This window comes from Capra hircus, chromosome 15 (genome assembly GCF_001704415.2).
Source record: "Capra hircus breed San Clemente chromosome 15, ASM170441v1, whole genome shotgun sequence".
NCBI lineage: Eukaryota > Metazoa > Chordata > Mammalia > Artiodactyla > Bovidae > Capra > Capra hircus.
In genome coordinates, this window is record NC_030822.1 from 58,060,128 (window position 1) to 58,084,337 (window position 24,210).

Sequence of the window (24,210 nt, forward strand, 5' to 3'; positions counted from 1 at the left end):
AGATGAGAAACTATGTTTATTTATTATTGGAGAAATGGGATTTTATTCTAAACTAGTTTCAACTTGGTGTGCAGAACTTCTGAGTGCTTGTCATATTATCAGATCGGTGGGTTAGCAGTGGATGATTATAATGTAGATAGCTTACTACCTCATTGTTACAGAGAGCAGGCAGGCAGTCTTATACTGCAGATGACTCATCTGAGCAGTGAAAATACAATAATAATTGTGGGTCATGATTTTCCCACATAGTTGAAGTAAGGTAGAATTACTTGTGCTGTTTTCTTCCCTGTCATCTTAAACTTGAAGAGTTCTAGAAAAGTAGGGAATTTGAGAATATATCTGGTGTGTGAATAGCTTCTTGTTTAAAACTTTTTCTTTTGATTTCAGATTTACCTCTTGATGCTGACCTAGAAAATTTAAAGACATCTAAGATCACACTGGCTGAGATGCTTGGTGACATGATCTGGGAGGACCTATCTGAGTGCCTTATTAAAGATTGTTTGGTTTATTCTATCCCGACAAATAGCAGCAAGTTAGAGCAGTATGAAGAGGTAAGAGCAGAGGTGTCACTGAAGGTCTGGGGAGACCGCAGGGTCTTGTCAGTGCCCTTTGTTTATCTTAGAGATCATTTGTTCTTTAAGAAAATTATTCATAAGGTGTGGATGCAAATTCCCTATAACTTCATTTCTCTTCTGGCTTGCTGCCTTTTGATTGGAAAGTATGCTTTCTTATTCAGTGTTAATATGTTTTCATTAGGTACTTTTGAAAAACAATTGTTTTTATATTTGTATCAGCTCTAGTAGGTACTAGGCAATACTTTACTTTTTGGCTTCTTTCTAGTGTTTCCTCAAACACTGAAATAAGTACAGAAGTCCCCCCTTATGTTTGGGATATGTTCTAAAACCCTCAGTGAAGATGTGAACCTGTGGTTAGTATTGAGCTGTAGATGTATATGCAGTGTTTTTTCTATACTAATGGGCAGGTAGTGTATATAACACGGATATGCTGTGTACAAAAGGATGATTCATATGCAGGACAGGGCGATATTTCATCATGCTACTCAGAACAGTGCACAATTTAAAACTTAGGAATTGTTTGTTTCTGGAATTTTTCATTTAGTATTTTCAGACCATAGCTGACTGCGGGTAAGGGAGGGGGATGACTGTATATTTACTAAAAAATTTGTTGCACTTCGACTAAGCAGAGTCAGAAACTCCTAATGAAGATGCTCTTCCTGATGAGTTAAAATGTATAATATTTTCTACCTAGTAATGGATGGTCTGTTCTAAAACTTAACCATCTGCTCATTATTCTTTTCTGTACATTGGATTTGAAATTTTAATATTGAAAAGGAATATATGTATATAATTCTTTACTTTCTTTCTTTTTCTTGCATTTCTTTCTTAGATCATACAATCCACTGAAGAATTTGAAAATGCCTTAAAGGAGATGAGGTTTTTAAAAGGAGATACTACTGATTTGCTGAAATATGCCCGTAATATCAATTCTCATTTTGCTAACAAGAAGTGTCAGGATGTGATTGTGGCGGCTAGAAACCTAATGACCTCTGAAATTCACAACACTGTGAAGGTATGGGGGGGATGGTTATAGTTTATTACACTGAGTTAGGAAGCAGCTTATTTTTGAGATGATTGTGGTAGAATGGAAGAGCACATGATATTTGCTGAGGTCATTGAGGTGAGTTATTAATTTTCTTAAACATTAGCTTTCTCATTTTGAAAGGGATCCTAAGATCTACCTCTTTCATAGGGTATTGTGGGATCCAGGCAAGATAACACACATAAAAGCGTTGTATAAATTGAAAAAGTGTACATGAATTTAATGGATTACTATTGTTGAAATCATAGAGTATATCAACCTATAGTTTTCTTGACTTTATCACTTGAATTTTTAATATGCAATTTTGTGACAGATACTGTTATATCCAGAAATTATATCCTGTTATGAAAATGTTGACTTTATTGCTTAGGCTAATAGAGGTGAAGTTAATAAAAGGAAACCAAAAGATACGATCTTTGTATGGTATAAACAATTATCTGTAAAATCCATGGACAAATTATAATTTGCACTGAGAGTAATTTATTCCTTTGACCTTAGATAATTCTGTATGTTTTTCTGTTTTTTTAAAATATCTTGCATATATAAAATAATATTTAGCAAATATAAGTGTTATTTAGATTAAAAGAAGACATAGACTAAACTAATTCCTTAGAAAATTCCTCAGCCGCTTTTCTGTGACCACTGAGAGGACCATGCTCTTCTCCCCTCTGTGCTGTCTGCACGCCCCTTTCTCCTGGGGTTACCCTGTTGTAGTGCCCGCTTCAGTAAAATATTTAATTAGCCATTTGAGCCCCACAGATATTAACACATTTTGGTGTAATCTGGGGATGTGAGGGGAATTGAAAAGCACTCACTACTGGGAACTGGGCTGCAGGGTTTCTACATGAAAGTCAGTCATGTCACTCTCATGCACAAAGCCCGGTGGCTTCCTGTCTCATTCAGAGGAAGACCCAGTCGGCTTACCGTGGCCTGGGTAGGGATCAGGGAAGCCTTCCCCTATTTCTTAAACTCTTTTCTTGCTTTGATTTTCTTCCCTGGTAGCTCAGTTGGTAAAGAATCTGCCTGCAGTGCAGGAGACTCAGGTTCGATTCTTGGATTGGGAAGATTCTCTAGAGAAGGGATAGGCTACCCACTCCAGTATTCTTGGGCTTCTCCTGTGGCATAGCTGGTAACGAATCCACCTGTAATGTGGGAGACCTGGGTTCGATCCCTAAGTGGGGAAGATCCCCTGGAGAAGGGAAAGGCTACCCACTCTAGTATTCTGGCCTGGAGAACTCCATGAACTATATAGTCTGAGGGGTCCCAAAGAGTTGGTAGGACATGACTGAGTGACTTTCATTTCATGTTACTTATTGTCAATAAGTATTTTGTTTGAATTATTGTTTTTCCCTGCTAGAAACTACGCTCTGTGTGGGGAAGGTTGGTTTCTTTTTTCCAGTTTGTTTTGTTCTTTACTCTTTTGCTTACCTCTAGCATTTGTTTACCTTTGTTGTACCTCTAGCATCAAGAATATACCTGGTGCCTACTACTGTGTACTTAGTACTCAGTAAATATTTAGTGAATGAATTACTATATATCCCAATAGCTCTGTCATAATTCCTTGTTATAAATAAGATTGTTACTAGATTGCTTTGTGACTCTGGGCTAAATCTTCTAGCCTTGTTGGACCTCAGTTTCCTTTTATGTAACGTGACAGAATTGAACTAGATAATCTCTGAACTCCCTATTCAACTAGTTCTGACATTCTGTAAGACTGTGTTTTCCTCCCAAATATCCAAATCCTAATGATGGCACTTCCTCTAGATCAGAGTTTCTCAGCAATGCCACCGTTGACATTTGGGACCAGATAATTCTTTGCTCTGGGGCCTGTCCTGAAGGATGTTCAATAGCATCTCTAGCCTCTACCCACTTGATGCCAGTGGCACCTCCCCTGGTTGTGATATTTGTATTCTCATTGAAACGTTATAACAGCCCTATAAAATAGATGTTATATAAATTTTATATATAGATGGCAAGTCTGATGTTTAATGTTTAATGTTTTTTTAAGACTTGAAAAACACTTAAACTTTTTCAGAAATTTTCCATAGAGGCCTAGTATGTGCTGAGCAGAGCAGCTCTTCTTGAGGTAGGAATCTGCTGCTTCCACCTGCTTAATCCCCGCACCCCCCCCCAACCTTTTTTTTGGCTCCTGAAGCATCTTTGAGAAGCAAGATTTGAAAACCATTAGTTTAGTGCAATTTCTTCATATTGCAATGAAAAATTTGAGGTCAAGAGAGGTTAAATGACTTTGTTTAAAGTTAGGGTAGAAAATATCACTGATGTTTCCAGACTAGAGGCCTAGTATTCTTTCCTTTGTGTGTGTGTGCTCACTCGCTTTAGTCTTGTCCAACTCTTTGCGACCCTGTGGAGCCTTGTTTGTCCGTGGGATTCTCCAGGCAAGAATACTGGAATGGGTTCCCATGCCCTCCTCCAGGGGGTCTTAGCAGCCCAGGAATCAAACCAGTGTCTCCTGCATTGCAGGCCATATTCTTTACTGCTGAGCCACCAGGGAAGCCCCGTTCTTCTCTTTAGTTTTCACCAAATCTGGGAATTCTCATTCCGTGTAAATGGAGGGAACGTTTTTGGATTTTGTTTGGAATTTTGTTTTTAAGAGCAGCGTAAGCTAGCTTGAATGTGTTGTTTCTTTGGCTAAGCTGAGACATGTTTCTGATGGGAAATAATTTAATAACAGTGGAACACAAAGTCATACTGGTGTGCATTAATCCAATAGTCTAATCTGAGAAAGAGGATTTTTTGAAGGTCCTTTCCTTTACGTAAAATCCTGGGTCAGTTTCACAGCTTTGTTGTTTCCACCAAGAGTAAGAAATGCACAGAATGAAAAGAATGGCCCAGTAAAGGGCATTGCTTATTCCTTATGACATCCTTTCACCCAAGATTGAGCAGTCATTAAAGTACTGCCAAATTCACTCATATCTTGAAATTATTCTGTAGATCCACAGCTTAATTGTGATGGAAGCGGTCAGTATCTTACTCCTCACCATCTGCATGCATCTGGATTATTCTGAGGACAATGCATTTTCTGTGTTTGACTCTTAGATTACTCCTGCTTCTAAGATAAGTGTACCAGACTTACTTCGTCCTAATGAGGACGACAAGCTACAAGTACAGAAAGTGTCCACAGCTCAGTACAATGAAGTGGCAAATTTAGAGCCTGAGAATACGTTGGACCAACATTCCTTTTCTTTGCCCACATGTCGCATCAGTGAATCTGTGAAGAAATTAATGGAACTTGCCTATCAGACTTTACTGGAGGCAACAACCAGCAGTGATCAATGGTATGAGTTCTGAGTTATCTGAAAATGGCAATGACTTGGTTAAATGTGTATCTAAACTAGACAGTTATTAAGAAAATTAACTGGAATTCTTGGGTTTTCTTATCCTATTAGTTAATATTTTTCCCCTAAAGAATCAGTATAGCACACAGATATGTATTGGTAATTAACTTTTACTTATAACAACATATAGTCTTACAGCAAAGTATGAGAAATAAAATCATATATGTGGATGGACAAATGGATTTGACATTAAAAATTGTTAATGCCTTTTTAACAAAAGGCTCTTTAATTTTTTACTTTCAACCTTTTATTTGACTTGAGTGGTATTACATGAGAAAGCTCTTGTGAAGAGCATAGAGTGCTCCCTGGGAAATAATTAATACTCCAATGTTAATTAGCATTGGTGGTGGTGGTCATAGTGATAGTTGTACCATCTGCTTCAGCATGCTCTGGCTCTTTAGCCTAACATTCATTTTACCTTTTGAAATCTAGTTCCCAATTAATTTATAGTTTAAATACTAATTTTAAGCAGTAATAGTTTGTTGGGCAGCCAAAGGTAGAAGGAAAAGAATGAAATGCACCCCCTTTCCAGAAGATTTCTTCTAATCAACATCATATTCAAGATACCTAAACTGGATCCCACATACTTCCATATTTGAATCTCTTTTTGTTTAGTAGGCTCCTTCCCCTACTCCTGAACCAGACTGAGGAGACGACGGTAGGCTATAGCCCAAGTTGATCATAGAGTGGGTTTTCCACAGCCTCTTTAGTTTGAATCTGTATATCATAGTTTTTTATTTCACAGTCTCATAGGAAAACCGTTTCAGTTAGGGCTTGACTTAATCAAATTGCATCTTCCAAGGGACTTCTGAAGTTTTAATCCCCATGTATAAACAAACCCCTTTATTCTGTTCCAGAAAGAACATGCATACTAAAATACTTACGTGACTTCAATGAATCATTATATTCACAAGTCTGTCTGGTTTTAAATATAAGGAGGAAGAAAAATGTAATACACGTGAAGGGAATTGTATATATACTCTTTTGGCATAATAAGAGCTTCCCTTTGACTCAGCTGGTAAAGAATCCACCTGCAATGCGGGAGACCTGGGTTTGATCCCTGGTTGGGAAGATCCCCTGGAGAAGGGAAAGGCTACCCACTCCAGTATTCTGGCCTGGAGAATTCCATGAACTGAATGGTCCATGGGGTCACGAGAATTGGGCACTGAGTGACTTTCCCTTTCACTTGGCAGAATAAATATAGGAGTGAATGGGGCTTCCTAGGTGGCCCAGTGGTAAAGAACCACTTACCAATGCATAAGACACAGGAGATGCAGGTTTAATCCCTGGGTCTAGAAGATCCCCTGGAGGAGGAAATGGCAACCCACTCCAGTATTTTTGCCTGGAAAATTCGGTGGACAGAGGAGCCTGGCAGACTACAGTCCATGGTGTCACAAAGAGTTGGACATGACTGAGTGACTGAGTATGTATGCGGGCATTTTTACATGGCATTCACCTGAAATATACCCAAGCAGAAGTTAGGGATGCAAGGCAATTTTTCATAAGATAAGACCAAACTATAGATATATGTGTGTGTATGTGTGTGTATTTTTAAATTTGCTTATGTGGCTGCACCAGGTCTTAGTTGTTGGGTCTTTAATTGCAGCATGTGAACTCTTAGTTTTGGACTGTGGGATCTGGTTCTCTGACCAGGGATCTTACCCACGTCCCCTGCATTGGGAGTGCAGAGACTTAGCCACTGAACCACCAGGGAAGTCCCACCAAACAACAGTTTTGTATACTGAATGTCTACGGACATCCTTCTCATCAAAAAATTAGTTTTAATAGGACAAACAAAAACACAACTACACCAACCCACTTTCCTATTATCAAACTTCAAACAGCAACAATGCAATGAAAATAAAATCAAATAATTTAGTCAGGTATCATAGTCATCAAGTTTTAACAGTGTTTTTGTGTATAGTGAACCATAACTAATCTTTAATAATCATTGGTGGAATTCCTGTGACTTACTCAGGGTACATAGTTTTAGTTAGTCTTAAGTAGAAGTAAGCTCCATGAGCCTTTTATTTGCTCTGAGAGCTTTTTAATAATAATTTTCAGATGTTCTAAGACCAGGCTTAAAGGGCAAGAAATCTTGAGGTTGGATTCTCTCCTAGAAATATTGATTCATGTCCTTGCGTTGGGGTGAAAAGGAGAAAAGGTGGAGGCTGAAGGCAGACTGGCCCTGACAGCACCAGTGAGTGCCTTTATTGATGCCTTGCCCTTTGCAGAGTGCGCCAGTGAGCAGGTGACATTTGCTGAGGCTTAGCTCCATTCGTTACTGAAGGGATACTCGGAGTCCTGGCAGAACACAAATTGATAAATGGAAAAGAGGCTTTGGGTTGAACATCACTGCTCTTAACGCTGTGAATGGGCCCAGGTTTTCAGACCTGCAGTTCAGTTGGTAACTCCTAGCTGAGAATTCATTCCATCCAGAGAAATGGTGTTCTCAGCAGTGACCAAGACAGCTGTAGTCTTAGCTGCAGACTTAGCTTAGTCTCTCCAGCTGTAGTCTTAGTGGGGAACTCTCATTTAAGGTGCACTGACTTTGAATTTTTTTTCTCATTGCCTTTATATCCTTATGTGTTTCTCTTGAAACTGTGTTTTCTTTTTAGTGCTGTTCAACTTTTCTACTCAGTGAGGAATATCTTCCATTTGTTCCATGATGTTGTACCAACATATCACAAGTAAGTGCCACTGTGTCTGACTTCTGTATAATATTGTGGGCTTAAAATGTTTTGAGTCAGGTTAAAACAGTAACTTTATATTCCCACCTAAGATAATTGGCTGCTAAAATTTACAATACAGTGCAATAAACCATTTAGAATACATGTTTAAAGAACATCAGTCATTTACTAATAAATTAATAAGGGTACTATGCTGCTGCTGCTGCTGCTGCTGCTAAGTCACTTCAGTCGTGTCCAACTCTGCGCGACCCCATAGACAGCAGCCTACCAGGCTCCCCTGTCCCTGGGATTTTCCAGGCAAGAACACTGGAGTGGGTTGTCATTTCATCTGTAGTATAGTAGGTGAGACAGATTTGAAAACTCAAGAGAACTTTTACCCTATTAGTGATGGTAGGTATTTTCAAAACTGTCTCACTTTACTTGGGTGCAAAACAAAAAGGTCATCCATTGCTCTGTATTGCTATCTAGTAAACATCCCACATTTTTTCCTTGGCATTCATAGCTTTGCAGACTTAATAACTGGTGGCATTAGTGGTAAAGAACCTGCCTGCCAGTTCAGGATACTTAAGAGATGCTGGTTTGATCCCTGGGTTGGGAAGATCCCCTGGAGGAGGGCATGGCAACTCACTCCAGTATTCTTGCCTGGAGAATCCTGTGGACAGAGGAGCCTGGTGGGCTATGGTCCATAGGGTTGCAGAGAGTTGGACATAACTGAAGTTGCTCCGTCTTCCTCCGCCTTTTCTCCTTCTCACCCCACCGCAAGGACATGGATCAACATTTCTAGGAGAGACTGCATGTGACTTAGCACACACACACAGCTGCTCTTCTTAGTGATCTTAGGCTGTATTTACCTCACATCTTGGGTTTTTAAAGTTTCTTTTCATATTAATCTGATAAGTTAATATTTAAGCCTCCAGGAGTTCTCTCTATCATCCAAATAAAGTGTTTTGGATGGCTTTATAAATATTTTAAGTAATATGTCAGCAAAGCTATTCCTTTAAGTCAAGAACTCTGGTTTCAAAGAAAAGGTCAGTTTAATGTTTATAGATTTTTTTTTTTAATGTTTATAGATTTTTGAACAATTGAGATGTTTTTAAGTAGGCCCAATTATTTTGTTCTAAAAGACCACTTATTTATTGTAAACTTACTATTTTTATTTGTATTCTCTTTGCTGTGGCTTAAAACTTTTAGTTCACTTTCTTCTTAGTTAGGTAAAGGAACAGAGAAAACACCTTCAGGTCGGTTGATAGCCATGTCCTTGGAGATTCAAAGACAGTTGGCTTAGAGCTTTTTGTGCTTAGAAACATTTTTCACACTGGGGTGGAGTTAGATTTGTTGTTTTCCCCATTTGTATGATGTGAGAACTTTCTGCTAGACCAGTGGTTTACAAACTTTAGTGTGTTTCAGAATCACCAGGAAACTTTGGTAAAATACAGATTACCAGATTTCATGCCCCAGATATCTGATTCAGTAGGGCTGCAGTAACGTTGTTTGGTCGTTATGTCCAACTCTTTGAGACCCCGAGGGCTGCAGCACGCCAGGCTTCCTGGTCCTTCACTGTCTCCAAGAGTTTGTTCAAATTCATATCCATCGAGTCAGTGGTGCTGTCCAACCATCTCATCCTCTGCCACACCCTTCTCCTCCTGCCCTCAATCTTTCCTAGCATCAGGGTCTTTTCCAGTGAATTGGCTCTGCACATCAGGTGGCCAAAGTATTGGAACTCAGCTTCAGCAGCAGGGTTGGAATAAAGCCTAGACTTTTTAGCAGATTTCCAGGTGATGCTGCTATTTTCTTGCTAGGGAACCATACTTTGAGAACCACTGTTCTATTAGCGTTCTCAGCTTTGGCAGTGTTTTAGACTCTTTCATGGACCTTTGAGAATATATATATTTGCTTAGCCCTCATTGTAGAGATTTTGATGTATAGGTGTGATTTAAAACTCAGATATCTCTGTTTTCTAAAGCCCTGTGATGATTCTGACGTGTAGCCCAAAGTGGGGACAACTGTCTTAGGTTGTTAGTTTCCAACTTTGTATATTCTAGCCTGACATGGAATGGAAGTTTTAATTGAAAACCAGGAAGTTTTAATTGAATGACTGCAAGTGGATATGTAGCAGAGGTTTAAGACAAGCTGTCTTCCCAAGCTAGGCAGATAGACTATGTGCAGATGAATGAAAACTGATTTTTAATCTTTTATGAAGATTTAAAATCACCTGGGGGATTTAAAAATATATAAATGCCCTGATTTCACTCAGATTGTGTTCTGTTTGGAGAGTGAAATCTAAGCATCTATATATTTAAACTTTCTCAGATGTCTCTAATCTGCAGCCATCTTTGAAAACTAGTGAATTGGAAAATAGTTAAGTGCTTCATTGTATAAATGAAATAGGAGTTTGGAGAAAGAGGAAGCAAATCTATATTTCAAAAGACTTAGCAGTGTTCAATTTTAAGGGAATTATGTATAGCTATTCTAGGCTGCTTGTACAAAGAGGCGACACAGGTAAACATCCATTCCCTTGCTCTTTCTTTCTTGTTTATCACTGGGCTAGTTTTATTGAAGAAGGTCTCACGCAGGCAGAACAAACTCACTGCGTGGGAGTGGGAGCGATGAGTTTACGTCTTGTTACGTATAACATTTATACAGCAGACAATGATTAATACCTAGAAGAGTCAACTTCAATAACAGGTGATTTCTTTCTTTTCCTTCGCTTCCTCCTGACTTAGGGAGAACCTTCAGAAACTGCCACAGTTGGCTGCCATTCACCACAACAACTGTATGTATATTGCTCACCACTTGCTAACCCTTGGGCATCAGTTCAGATTGCGTCTTGCCCCCATTCTGTGCGACGGCACTACTACTTTTGTGGACCTTGTACCTGGCTTCCGGAGACTTGGTAATGATGCCTTAAATGTAGGAAAGCATTTTGATAATGCAGCTTATCAGACTGGTATCTTTGTAATTTACAAATGAGACCTGTTTGAAATTAGATAGTGGTCCCTGAGCTATATTGGAAGAGAAGGGGCATTTAATTTGCAGGTGTTCCTAGTTATTTAGCTTTATGAAGTGAATGAAATCTTCTGAAAGCATTACTTTTTCATGACATGATTCTGTGGTACATTTAGGGTTCCAAACTGCATTGCTGGTGTGTGGTGAATTCACCAAATTAGAGTTATGTCAGTAGAGTGACATGTCCTGAGAGGTGTAGTGTGACAGTCCTATTAGCACTGTTCGTGAGAGTCACTGATGTCAATGCTTATTTGTTTGCAAAACCTCACGCCAGCTCCCTTCTATTCTGCCTCCCTTAGCTTTATTCCTGACTATTAAAAATCAAAAGAAATATGGGATATCAGTATGTTTACTGTAATGATAGCCTAGGAAAAGCAGAGAATCTGTATCATTTACTTAGCTTTTCAATTCCTGACTTCCCCCTGAGGTAGTGTAGATACATCAGAAGAATAAGCAGTGGCTTCTACTGTAGATGTAGTCTTTCTTGTCTGATTCTGGATAGACTGTTGAAAAAAGCTCACTGTTCTGAGGATGGGCCTAGAGGGACTGGCTGATGTATTAGAAGTGGTATTTTTGTTAATCATAACCTTAGGGCTACCTTATGTTAACTAACAAGCAATTATTTTCAAATAGGCAAAAACAGATACCAGGTTCCATCTTGTCTCTCCTCTTCCACCGTGTGTGTAATTGAACAATGCTCAGAATTCTTTATTCTCTTTTCTTGTCACAGGGACAGAGTGTTTTCTGGCCCAGATGCGGGCACAGAAAGTAGAACTCCTGGAAAGATTGTCAAGTGCTAGAAACTTTTCAAACATGGACGATGAGGACAGTTATTCTGCAGCAAGTAAAGCAGTGCGGCAGGTGGGGAGCTGTTGTTACCTCTGCAGTTCATGCTCTTTCTTTAGATGCTTCCTACTTGTTTTCAAGCAGCAAAGTGTACGTACGTGGCAGGTAGCTCAGTTGATTCCCCACAACTCCCTGTGGAAATGTGGCCACCTTTTCTAGTCACGTTGATGGCCTTTCCTTTCCTTTCCCCTGCCCCACCAAATCAATAGGAAGCTGTCTTCCCCTCAGGCCAGTAGTGCTCCTAGTTATCTAATAAGTCTGCCATCGCAAGTATTGGGTTGGCCAAAAAGTTTGTTTGGGTTTTCCCATAAGATATTGCAAAAAACCCAACTGAGCTTTTTGACCAACCCAGTGTTTTAACCCATAAACTTTGAGAAGTTTGAAATACTAGCTTTCATCTTAATAAAAAATGCTTCTCTCTCTTAAGTGACTTACCTTTTTACTCCAGTTTTCCTGTCCACCGGGTAAGTATTTTTCATCAAGCAAGGATATCACTAGGGTGAAATATTCGAGAAACATGTGTTCTGCCTTACATCACTTATATAACACCTCTTCTTCCACACACACAGAAATGGTAAATGTAAATCTAGGAAAATGTGAGTTGTAACAACCTCTGTTCCATGTAAAGATCTGTGTTTTTCTGACAGGTACTGCACCAGCTAAAGAGACTGGGAGTTGTGTGGCAGGATGTCCTGCCGGTGAACATATATTGCAAGGCTATGGGGACTTTACTCAACACAGCGGTCTCCGAGATCATTGGCAGGATCACTGCCCTGGAGGTAAGGGCCACTAGACGCCTCTCCAGACTTGAGCTGTAGTTGTTCTTCCAGGTGATGTTGATGCCTCATTTTTAGTCAACACAGATGGTAGAAGAAATTGTTCGTGTTTCATGTCTAAGTCATTATACTGTTATTTTCTTACTGTTGTCTTAATTCTGTTTTGCTGGAGTCTTGCTAATCTTTGTCCTTCCTATCTAAGAAAGTAGGATTATACGGCTGACGCCACCTGGCATCTGTGTAAATTATGAGTGAGGAGCCTGGAAATAGGGCAGTGCTCCCAAAATACAGAGTGTGAAGTTGTATACTTAATAAGTGAGTGGATCGAATACTCTAATTTAGTAAGATAGAATGCAGCCTTGTGCAGGTGCCACTTTACCAGCACTCTGTTGACATTGGGACTATATGTGTGATCCTGCAGGAGAGTTGCCTGGACTCTGCGAGCTGATTCCTCTAAAGTATAGATTGGCTAAATCTCTGTAATAAGATTCCCTGCTTTGCAGCACGCTGCACCACTTTCTACTGGAGAAACGGATTCTTTTATGCAGGCAAATGAAATTACCGACAATCTGTTGAAACCTATTGCGTGTCATTCTAGTTTGGGGAGTATTGTCAGAACTGATGAGATCAGTAAGATCTGCTAAATTGGTTGGAAAACATCTTACTGCCACTGACCCCCTGAATAGCATGCACCAAAGATCTCCTTTTTTCTTACCACTAAACTGGTCCAATTCTGTTCTGTCGTGTTCCCTTTGTGCAAAATCAGGACATCTCTACCGAAGACGGTGACAGATTGTATTCCTTGTGCAAAACAGTGGTGGATGAAGGACCTCAAGTATTTGCACCTCTGTCTGAAGAAAACAAGAATAAGAAATACCAAGAAGAGGTTCCAGTCTACGTGTCAAAATGGATGCCTTTCAAAGAACTGATGATGATGCTACAAGCCAGTTTGCAAGAAATTGGGGATCGGTGGGTAAAACCCTTCTGTAGGATTTGTTTATGTCTTCACAACTGTAAGAGAATATTAGTGCCATCAAAGGCAGTGCTTTTCTCTGTTTCTTAATGTTTCTCAGGAAAGTTTCATATCGAGTAGCAGTAACTGGGGCCTTTGCATGGCCTGTTGTAGTGTGGATCTCATGACCACTGTTCATATTTGATAATGTAAGGACTTCTTGCTTCTGTTATTTTTTGTCTTGAGCATGTTGTTTTGTCATGCTCTACAGATAGTGATCTTGCACTTACAAGAAGTGCAATCTTCTGACACCTAGATGGAAATTCTTGCCCATTTTAACCAACAGTGGATGCATTTTAAGATCGATTTTGATATGTTAATAGAGAAGTGACTTTTACCTGTAAGAATATTCAGCATCAAACCATTGTTTGATTGAGCAGGAGTTGTTCTACAGGGACTCAGTACCACACACATAGAAAGGACTCATCTTTTCTTCAATACAGTGGATGTTGTTTTCTCTCAGCACCATGAGTTGACATTGCTGTGCTCTGTAATTGTGTTCTTTGTTGTATCCTGTTGAGTGTGTGAAGGTCATTGATACTGTGCAAAACAGGATCGATATTGGCTAGTTGCATATCCATGGATGCTTTAATTATTGTCTTGGTATATGATTAACAAGCACACATAACCTTGCATAGAGAACGCACTGAATAGGCGTTAAGGTCCGTATCCATCTCTATAGCTACTTGTCTAGCTGATTCAGGTTGGTTTATTACAGATGCCCAAGTATATTAGACTAGCTATCCTCGATGTGTGTGAGTTGTTCCCAGCACATACTATTCATTCTTAAACAAGGTAAATGCGATTTTTGCTTGAAAAAAACAAAATCACCTCAGAAGACCTCTAACTGCACTTAGTACAAACTTCAATTGATTCATCTGTTGTTTACAAGTCGTTGGTGGGTTATGTCTTCAGATAAGACTCCAGAGGGCAGCAGATGAGAAATTTTGTTTCTGCTGTTAAAAGGGCCCTCTTGCAGCCCAAGAATGATCATTAATTCTTTGTTATAAGAACAGTTATAATACTGTTCTGAGAACAGTTATAATACTGATATATCTCAGCTTCTTTTCTTCTGCCTAGGAAGGTGTTTCTCCTCCCAGAGATTTCAGTAGATATAAGGATAAAAACTAATTGAGAAATTTTTTTTTTACCAAAGTAACTATCTCTAGTTGTGTAGTTTAAACATTTAAAAATAAAAAAAATATACCTATGAAGGAGTACAGTGTATATAACATATTCACAGGTCTAAAGAAAAAGAGTAAAATAAATGTTTGCATACCTATTACCCAACTTAAGAAAAATATTATCATTACCTTTGAAGACCCTTATGTGCTATTCCCCAAATGGTTCCCCCACCCCCAGAGGTAGCTGTCTTGAATTTTGTGTTATCTCCTTGCTTTTCTTCATAGTTTTACCACATTCGTACATATCCCTAAATATAAATTTTAGACTTGCCTGTTTTTGAACTTCCTGTTAATGGAATCTTCTATAACTTGCTTCTTTTGATTAGAAAATTCATTCATGAAAGTGTGTGTAGCTATAGTTCATATGCCCTGCTGTGTCATATTCTGATAATAGTCATAGTTCTTTTAAAAAATTATAATTAACATATTATATTGCGTTCCTGTTTAAAACATAGTGATTTGATATTTCTATGCATTATGAAGTGATCACCACAGTAATAGCAGTTACCATCCATCACCAAAGTTGTTACAATATTGATTGTTTTCCTTATGGATATGTTATATCCCTGTGACTTATTTATCTTATAGTTGCATATTTCATAGTTTATTTCTTCTGTTGTTTCACATTTTCACCAGTATTTGGTATTATCAGACTTGAAATTTTTTCCTAGGCTAGTTGCTATGAAATGGTAGCTCATTGTCCTTTCAATTTGTATTTCCCTAAATTCTAATGACATTGAGCATCTTTTTAGTGATCATTTTTTTTCTATTGTAAAATGCCTATTCATTTTTTTAATATTGAAAAATCTGTGCTTTTTTGTGGAAAAAAAGCATTTTAATGCATAATATTATTAAGTTACAGGTGTACAATATGGTGATTCAGTTTTTAAAGGTTATACTCCCTTTATAGTTATTATTGGCTATATTCACTGTGTTGTACAATATATCCTTGTAATTTATTTTATTAGTTTGTACCTCTTAGTCCCCTACCTCTAAATTCCCTCTCCCCACTGGTAACAATTAGTTTTTGTTCTTTCTGTCTGTGAGCTGTTCATATTTTTTACCCTTTATTCTACTGATTTTTTTGTGATTTTATACATATTATTTTGTGCCTATTCTTTGTCAGTTAAAATGTGCTGCCTGTGGTTCACTTTTTAAAGTAGTTACAAATCCCATTTCTCTATATAACCCTGTGAGCATGTGGTCATAATTGTCAAGTTTAAACGGGCTTAGTGAGTGTAGAATAAGGGAGAAGAGTTTTTATCTTTCTAACTTGGTCTCTTCATCTGTCTATGCTCATACCAAAATGCAGCCAAGAAGCAGAAGATGTTAAAGATACTGAGTGGCAGGCTCATAAAGAAGGGGGAAAATGCCAGAATTTGTTTTATTTCCATTTTAACACATTATTAAATCAGTGTCATTTATATAACAAATCACCGGGCACAGGGAGTAGTTTCTGCAAAAATCCCCTGGTCAATAATGAGTTAAACAAATACATGTTTGGAATCAAGTAAGCAATTTAAAAACTTTGCTTATACATAGTAGGAAATAGAAATTGTATTTTTTTATTTTGCAGGTGGGCAGATGGAAAAGGGCCCTTGGCAACTGCATTCTCTTCCAGTGAAGTAAAAGCTTTAATTCGTGCCTTATTCCAGAACACAGAAAGAAGAGCAGCCACCCTTGCTAAGATTAAATAGCTCCATCTTCCTGAGAAGGCCATGTCTTGACCAGGTGGATTCCTCTTGGCGTAATCACTCTTTTAAAGACTTGGAATCACTGATACATTGTGGAAGTTTGATTTCACTCAAGAACGCCTTACCTCCTGGCCTGTATGTTCAGATATCAAATGAAGTACCCCAAGTTGTTGACTTTTCAGCCACCCTCCCATGATAAGAAACTCTAGGGTGACGTTATTTCATGTTGCTCCCAGGGTCTGGGGACTGTATCTATTGAAAATATAAGCCCTGGCCTTGGATCAAGGAATCCAGGAGATTCCAAGAGTCAGGATAAAGAATATGTGAGGAATGGGAGATTTATTTTGGAGGGCAAGGGAACTATATTTGGTCTCGTGGGAATTAAAGAGACTGCTTTTAATTTTTCTTTCCAATAAATAATGATTTTCAGAGTTATGGGTGAGTGTCTTTAATAATATGGGAGCTTAACAAAGGAGGCCATCAAGTTCTCCTGTCTTTTGTGCCATTCTTTTTATTGACATTTATGATCCTCACAGATTACTCACTGACTTATCTTCCTTCTTCATGATACTCTCTGATAATTTCTCAACATTCTTAGGACCCCTAAGACTTTCTTTTAGTATAAATTTTGGGCACTTTTTGCTGTTTCAACTAAATGCTTTTTTTTTTTTTCTAACCTTGCACACGGCTCATAGGATCTTAGTTCCCTGACCAGGGATTGAACCCAGGCTGTAGGCACTGAAAGTGCAGAGTCCTAACCTGTGGACTGCCAGGGAATTCCCAGACTAAATTCTATTTTTTTTTAATTGGATTTTCTTTTCTTCTCCTTTTTTTTTTGTCTTCTCAAATTCCACTGTTTCTGTACCTGTCAGATGGCAAAGGTTTTAAATTGCCAGTGTGCCTTTGGTATGTACGTGCTGTGAGGCGCAAACTCTGGGTTCTACAGCCTAATCCTTCGTTTGGTGAACGTGGTTAATCCTACAGCTCAAATTTCTGTGTTTGTAACTCTGCAGCCATTGGAGGTTTATATTAGATTGAAGTTATTCTCTGTAGAACTCTGGATTGTATCTCTTCATGCAGAACTATGATTTCCTCTTGTGAAAAGAAGAAGAGTGTCACGTGTGTGCGCCTTGGAGAAAGTTTTGTCTGGAGGAAGATTTCAATGCCATGGCCTGATTCCTCAGGCTTCAGCCCCTCAGTCCCCGCATGCATAGAATAAACTGCCTTCAATTATTCCCGCTTCTCCTTGTTCTTAGTTCAGGCTCAGCCACTAGACATTCTGGTTGCTGAGTTTTCCTTTTACCTATTTAGAGGTCATAGAAGAATGAATTAGAAAGAAGGCTGGTGTTTTTTCATCAGAGAACTTAGCTGTGGTTAATGACAACCTATTTATTTATACTCAGCATACCCTATTATGACAACGCACAGAAAAAAGATGCCTGAACCAACTTTAGTTTTTTTGAGAACAAAGAAATTGTCCCTTGAGAGAGGGGGAGGGGACCATTTTCACAGATGAAGAAAATAACTGTTTTGAAAATCCACCCAATTTGAGGTAGCATTCTTATTTTTTTCAGTGATGGAGAGAATGGGGAACTAAGGACAGAACTGAAATACATGAATTACAGGACTGTTAACACACAATAGCAGATTTCTTTTGTTCATAGAAGCTATTCCTGTTGCTTGACAGGTGTAGCAATTGAGGGGTGGGATCTCTCATAACTCAATAGCGTGCTCCTCATCCCTTCTCCTCCCACCATTAGCACAAAAAACTGCATCACAATTCTTCTGAGGCTGGCTAGACTCCATCCCTCAGCATTTGTTCCTCTGATGAATACTCTGTATATTATAGCACACAGAGCGGGCAGACTTCAATTGCCAAGGCAATGAACAACTGGTGTTTAAGTGAATATTTGTTCTGGTCAGAGATGAGCCATCTGACTGAGCACCATGGGAGTAGGGTCTTGCAGCTCTCACTGAGACCTTGAGGTAAGTATTCTGATCGGGGACCTAGGATGGACTGGGAGGAGAACTGTCTTCTAGAAAGAATGTGGATTATGGGAGTAAGGGGATTTTTTTTTGTTTTTTTTTGTTTTTTTTGATGTGGACCACTTTCAAAGTCTGTCTTGAACTTGTTACAGTGTTGAACTAACCCTATCCCTAACCCTAATTGATTTTGGACTTTTTTATGTTTTTATGTTTGGGGTTTTTTTTTTGGCCAGGAGGCATGTGGGATCTTACTTCCCCTACCAGGAATCAAACCTGCAATGCCCCCGCATTGAAAGGGAAAGTCTTAACCACTGGACTGCCAGGGAAGTCCCGAGGGTAAAGGAACTTTAAGAGGCTTGACTCTTGTGTCTGTAGGTCAACGAGAAGCTTCTTCCCAGATTACACCCAGAACTATACCAACGACAGGGAAATGAAATTCCAGAAAGGGTCTCCAAGGTTTTAGTAAAACAGAAAGCTTTTGTTAAAAAGGCCACCCCCCGAGGTATCTCGATAGTGGTTCTGTTGCAGTGTGGATTCTGAATCGTTGGTGACCCATGCATGGTCACTTTTGCACTGGATTCTCTCTGAAATGGGGATCCTCCAGATGGCACTCTCTGCTCAGGCCTAGGAGTAGCACAAGGCAGCTAGGCCTGGTCCATGGGAACCGAGGCCGAGGAGCTTGTCCATTCCACCCTGGCCTTACTTTCTGGCCTTGGTCAGCGCAGCAGGGTGGCCCAGACTGTATGCATCTGTATTATGAATGGCGACACACCACTGAACAATTACTTGTGAATAGATCAGACAGTATTTTCTTTGATTAATAACATTGTTAAAAAAACAGACGTGGGCTTCCCTAGTGGCTCAGTGGTAAAGAATCTGCCTGTATTGCAGGAGACGCAGGTTTGATCTGTGGGTCTGGAAGATCCCCTGGAGGAGGAAATGGCAACCCACTCCAGTATTCTTGCCTAGAAAAATCCCATGGACAGAGGAGCCTGGTGGGCTGCAATCCAGGGGATCGCAAAAAGTCAGACATGACTGAGGGAGCATTCTATTGTTTATTTGATTTCCTATGATTAAGTCTATCTTCTGAAAGTTCTGAGAGGTACACATACATCCTCTGGGGATGTTTTTGTTATAAGAAAACTGGCCCGAAGGAGTAATTTGCCCAAGTTTTATATGGCACAGCTAGCTTGTGCCATATAAAAATGAAGGCATGTACAGGAGTGACTTCTTAGCAAAGGGAGGTAGCTCTAAATTCAGGAAGGAATAAGGCTATTGAAAATTGCTTCACACACAAAATGTCATGGCACAAAGCAGTCTTTTTAAATTGGGTTTTGGTTTTGCTATAACTTCCTCCTAAAAATAGACATTTTGCTAAAGCCTAAAATTTCCTGAAAGTTACAAAGCCCCAATTTTGAGAAGTTTTTCAATTATATGGTTTAGACAGACATTCCTCTCCTTGTCATGAGGAGCTTGGTTGAGAAGTTTGTGATGTCACATAATGTAACTGGAGCTAGCCTTAGATGTCTCGAAACCATGTTATGAAATCTCTGCCTTGAGTTTGGGGAGGAGGGCAATGATGCTGATGAGCTATGTATAAGTTCTGCACTCCTCCTCAGGAATCAGAGTGCCCCAGATTTCTTGTGTAGTGTGAGAGAGCGGGGTGGGCGTGGATAGGTCTTAGCTACACCTGCTATTGAAGAAGACACTAGTACCAGGGCTGAAGACACCTGCTCCCTCCCTTGCCTCAGCTTTACAAGTGGTCCTAAAACTCCCTACATTGATTCTACTTACATTTACTGGGTGCAGGCATTATTCAAGTCACTGAACAATGCCCCCCTCAGAAAAACCCCACAAAAATTCCCTGTTTCTCTGGTGGTTCAAATTCTGGTGCTAAAGAGATAGGTTTATTTATAGTGATGCTTCCTAAGGCATCACTATGAACAAAGCTAGTGGAGGGGATGGAATTCCCGCTGAGCTAGTTCAAATCCTAAAAGATGATGCTGTGAAAGCACTGCATTCAATGTGCCAGAAAATTTGGAAAACTCAGTGCCGGGAGCCAGTGTGAGGAATCCCGCCCGTGACAAGGTCATGAGGAAGGAAGCTGACATACGCAAGGCGTGCTCAGACTTCAGGGGCCCCTCTGGAAATTCCTAAGCATGTACCCCAACAAAAATCTGCTGGTTTTTGTGCTCTGCTTTTCCACTCTTCTGACATTCTCTGGAAAAAGTCAATTCAGGGCTTTAGTCTTCTGCATTTGAAAGAGTGTTTCAATCCAAAAAGCCCTCTGATGGCTTTTTAGCCTGCCTGCAGGACTCGTACAGCTGCGCGTGTGATTGTTTGAGGCCTCCTGACTGCAGGAGGCACAGGAAGCTTAAAACATCCTAGGAATGTAGGGGCTTCCGGGGAGTCAAAATCTTTAGAATAGGACTGATTAAAGGTTTCATTTGTTGAGCCAATACTTGCTGCCAAATTTTCATATCCTTTATTTTTAGATATAGTTGGTATATAGAAAAACAAGTAGTAGACCTGGTATTAGCAACATTAGATCTTTGAGTTGAGTACCTTCTTTGTTATAACCCACTGCACCTTTGTTCTATAGAGATGTAACTTCAGCGCTTTAAGGAGATGCAGATTAAAGAAAAACACTTCAGGGGAAACAAAATTAACATTCATTAAGGAAGAGAGCCAAAAAGTTAACAAGCCTCTTGGCCAGAAGATAATGTAAATCACCTGAGACCTTTTGTATACAAAATGATATACAGAGTCTGGGTTGCGAACGCTACATAATTTTGTGTTACCCATTGATCTCCATGTTTTATCAAAAGTATAAAAGGCCTTCTGAACAATAAAGGAGGGGACCAGTTTCTCGGACTAGTCTCTCGGCCAGGTTTCTTGGGAATCTGGCTCCGCCCCCCCGGTGTCTCTCTCTCTCTTCTTCTCTCTCTTTTCCTCCCTCTGATCTTTACTTTAATTTCAGGCTGAATTTCCACCTGGGGCGCGGAGGCCCGCCAGGTCTACTTTCTTGCCCTGGCTGTTAAGACCCGCGCGAAAGGGAGCTTAAGGCGAGGCACCCTTAGATATTCAAGCGAGTGCTGGTGGCTCAACGTAGATGGTGCAAATTCCTTGTCTGGAATTTTATTGGTCTTCCGCGTAACCCAAGCTATTCAGCCCTCTTCCTCCACGTAATCTTCCTATTACACTATAGTTTCTTAATCTAATCTTATATCAATCAATAAACAAGTCTTTCCACGCCAACGCCGTCCACCCTTCGAATTCCCCGGATCCACCGGGGCTGGACCCCGGCAACTCAGCAGTGGACACAGGACTGGAAAAGATCAGTTTTCATTCCAATCTATAAGAAAGGTAATGCTAAATAATGTTCAAACTACTGCGCAATTGCACTCATCTCACATGCCAGCAAAGTTATGCTCAAAATTCTCCAAGCCAGGCTTTAACAGTACATGAACCAAGAACTTCCAGATGCTCAAGCTGGGTTTAGAAAAGGCAGAGGAACCAGAGATCAAATTTCCAACATCCATTGGATCATAGAAAAAGCAAAAGAATTCCAGAAAAACATCGACTTCTGCTTTATTGATTACAGCAAAGCTTTTGACTATGTGGATCACAACAAACTGTGGAAAATTCTTAAAAAGATGGGAATACCAGACCACCTTACCTGCCTCCTGAGAAATCTGTATGCAGGTCAAGAAACAACAGTTAGAACTGGACATGGAACAATGGACTGGTTCCAAATTGGGGAAGGAATAGGTCAAGGCTGTATATTGTCATCCTGCTTATTTAACTTATATGCAGAGTACATCATGTGAAATGCTGGGCTGGATGAAGCACAAGCTGGAATCAAGATTGGGAGAAATATCAATAACTTCTGATATGCAGATGACACCACCCGTATGGCAGAAAGTAAAGAGAAACTAAAGAGCCTCTTGATGAAGGTGAAAAGCTACCTTAAAACTCAACGTTCAAAAAACTAAGATCATGGCATCTGGTCCCATCACCTCATGGCAAATAGATGGGGAAACAATGGAAACAGTGACAGACTCTATTTTCTTGGGCTCCAAAATCACTGCAGATGGGGACTGCAACCATGAAATTAAAAGACGCTTGCTCCTTGGAAGAAAAGCTGTGACCAAATTAGACAGCATATTAAAAAGCAGAGATATTACTTTGCCAACAAATGTTCATATAGTCAAAGATATTGTTTTTCCAGTAGTCTCGTATGGATTGAGAGTTGGACCATAAAGAAAGCTTAGCACCAGAGAATTGATGCTTTTAAACTGTGGTGTTGGAGAAGACTGTTGAGAGTCCCTTGGCCTGCAAGATCAAACCAGTCCATCCTAAAGGAAATTAGTCCTGAATATTCATTGGAAGGACTGATGCTGAAGCTGAAGCTCCAATACTTTGGCCACCTGATGGGAAGAACTGACTCCTTAGAAAAGACCCTGATATAGGGGAAGATTGAAGGAATGAGAAGGAACAACAGAGGACGAGATGGTTGGATGGCATCACCAACTCAATGGACATGAGTTTGAGTAAGCTCCGGGAGTCAGTGATGGATAGGGAAGCCTGGCGTGCTGCAGTCCATAGGGTCCCCTGGCGTGCTGTAGTCCATAGGGTCCCAAGGAGTCGGACACGACTGAGCGACTGAACTGAACTGAAAGAGAAAATAAACACATGAAATAAGTAAATTAGGTAATATGTTTGAAGATTTTAAATGTGTGGAAGAAATAAACATGGGGTGATAAATCCAAATTCCTTTGTCCTTCCAGGGCTGGAGGAAAGGGGAGAGAGCTGACATTCTGAATAGGATGGTTAGGGGAGGTGGGCAAGCTATGTGGATGTCTGAGTGCAGACAACTCTGAGCAGAGAGACCAGCCCTTGCAAGTCCTAAGGTGTGAGGAGTGTGTCTGGTGAAGAAACAGCGGAGAGTGAGGGAGAGAGGGGAAGGAGAGGTGCTTAGAGAAGTAATGGGGGTGTGTGGGGGGGTGGGGAAGATTGTGCATGAAAAGGATTTTTAGGTGTTTTTTTTAAAACAGAGTCAAATCAGAAACTTTTAGTAGCTTCCAAAAAAGAGAAAATATGTATAAATGTAGAGAAAATAGTGTGGTGAACCCCTAGGTAGCTACCATCCATCTTTGGCTTTTGTGATCATGCAGTCAATCTTGTTTCATCTGTGTCCCTGCACCCCTCATCCCCACCACTGCCACCCCATTGCTCTTGAAAACACACACTGAATTGCTGAAGCAAATGCCAGACAGCACTGTCATTTTAAACCCAGGGCTCATTCTTGAGAAGTCTGAATGCTGTTTCTTGTGAAGCTTTCTCTTTTTCCGTCTCTCCGCCCCTGTCGTTTCTCTGCTCTGCCCACAGGAAGTGTCTTCTAGCTGGCAGCCTCTCCCTTTTATCCCAGTGTCAGTTCCTCGCTCAGGCTGAGCCCGTGTCCACCCCGCTCCCTTTCCCTGAGCACTGGCTATTAAATAACAAACGCCTCAAATGCCGCTGATGGCTGACTCGCCACCACTTGCCCCTTGTGTCCTCCTCCTCTCTGCCTAGCCACTTGCTCCAGTTAACCCAGTTCCATGGTTTCTGCGTGTTCCAAGGTTGCCCAGAAAAGAGTCTTCTTGCTGATCATCTCATCAGAGAGGATATCTCCTGATGAGAGCGATCCCTTAGAACCAGGGTCTCCTGGCTTCCTCTCACAGACAATCCCAGTAGACTCGGTGTCCCAGCTCCAGCTCTTGGGTGTTGGCTGGACTCCGGGACTGGCTTGGTTTCAGGCAGAGTGGCTCCCTTCCCTCCGGCCTGTCTGGGTGGAATGGCGTCAGGAGTGGAGCAGCTGCTGGCTGGCTTCTGTCTCCCGTTCCCATTCTCTGACTTCAGAAATGCTGCCTGAAAGAGTATTCATTGTTTTCATGTGCATGAAGGGCTCCATTTATGCCTGATGCAGCATGATAAAAATTATGCACAGCTTTAAATATCTCAGATTAACCTTGTTATACATTTCATTTAATTTCCATGC

At 40.2% G+C, this 24,210-nt stretch overlaps 1 protein-coding gene across 1 annotated transcript in view; it reads left to right on the forward strand.

Moving 5' to 3' along the window:
• The window catches only part of ZW10 (zw10 kinetochore protein), a 34,967-nt gene extending 18,348 nt beyond the window's left edge, over positions 1-16,619 (forward strand). Inside the window, exons 8-16 of the mRNA XM_005689464.2 lie at positions 388-551; positions 1,408-1,590; positions 4,678-4,916; positions 7,595-7,666; positions 10,390-10,559; positions 11,403-11,533; positions 12,166-12,297; positions 13,061-13,263; positions 16,067-16,619. Coding sequence (XP_005689521.2) covers positions 388-551; positions 1,408-1,590; positions 4,678-4,916; positions 7,595-7,666; positions 10,390-10,559; positions 11,403-11,533; positions 12,166-12,297; positions 13,061-13,263; positions 16,067-16,187 — 1,415 coding nt within the window. The 3' untranslated portion in view covers positions 16,188-16,619. The remainder of the gene's footprint in view (positions 1-387; positions 552-1,407; positions 1,591-4,677; positions 4,917-7,594; positions 7,667-10,389; positions 10,560-11,402; positions 11,534-12,165; positions 12,298-13,060; positions 13,264-16,066) is intronic.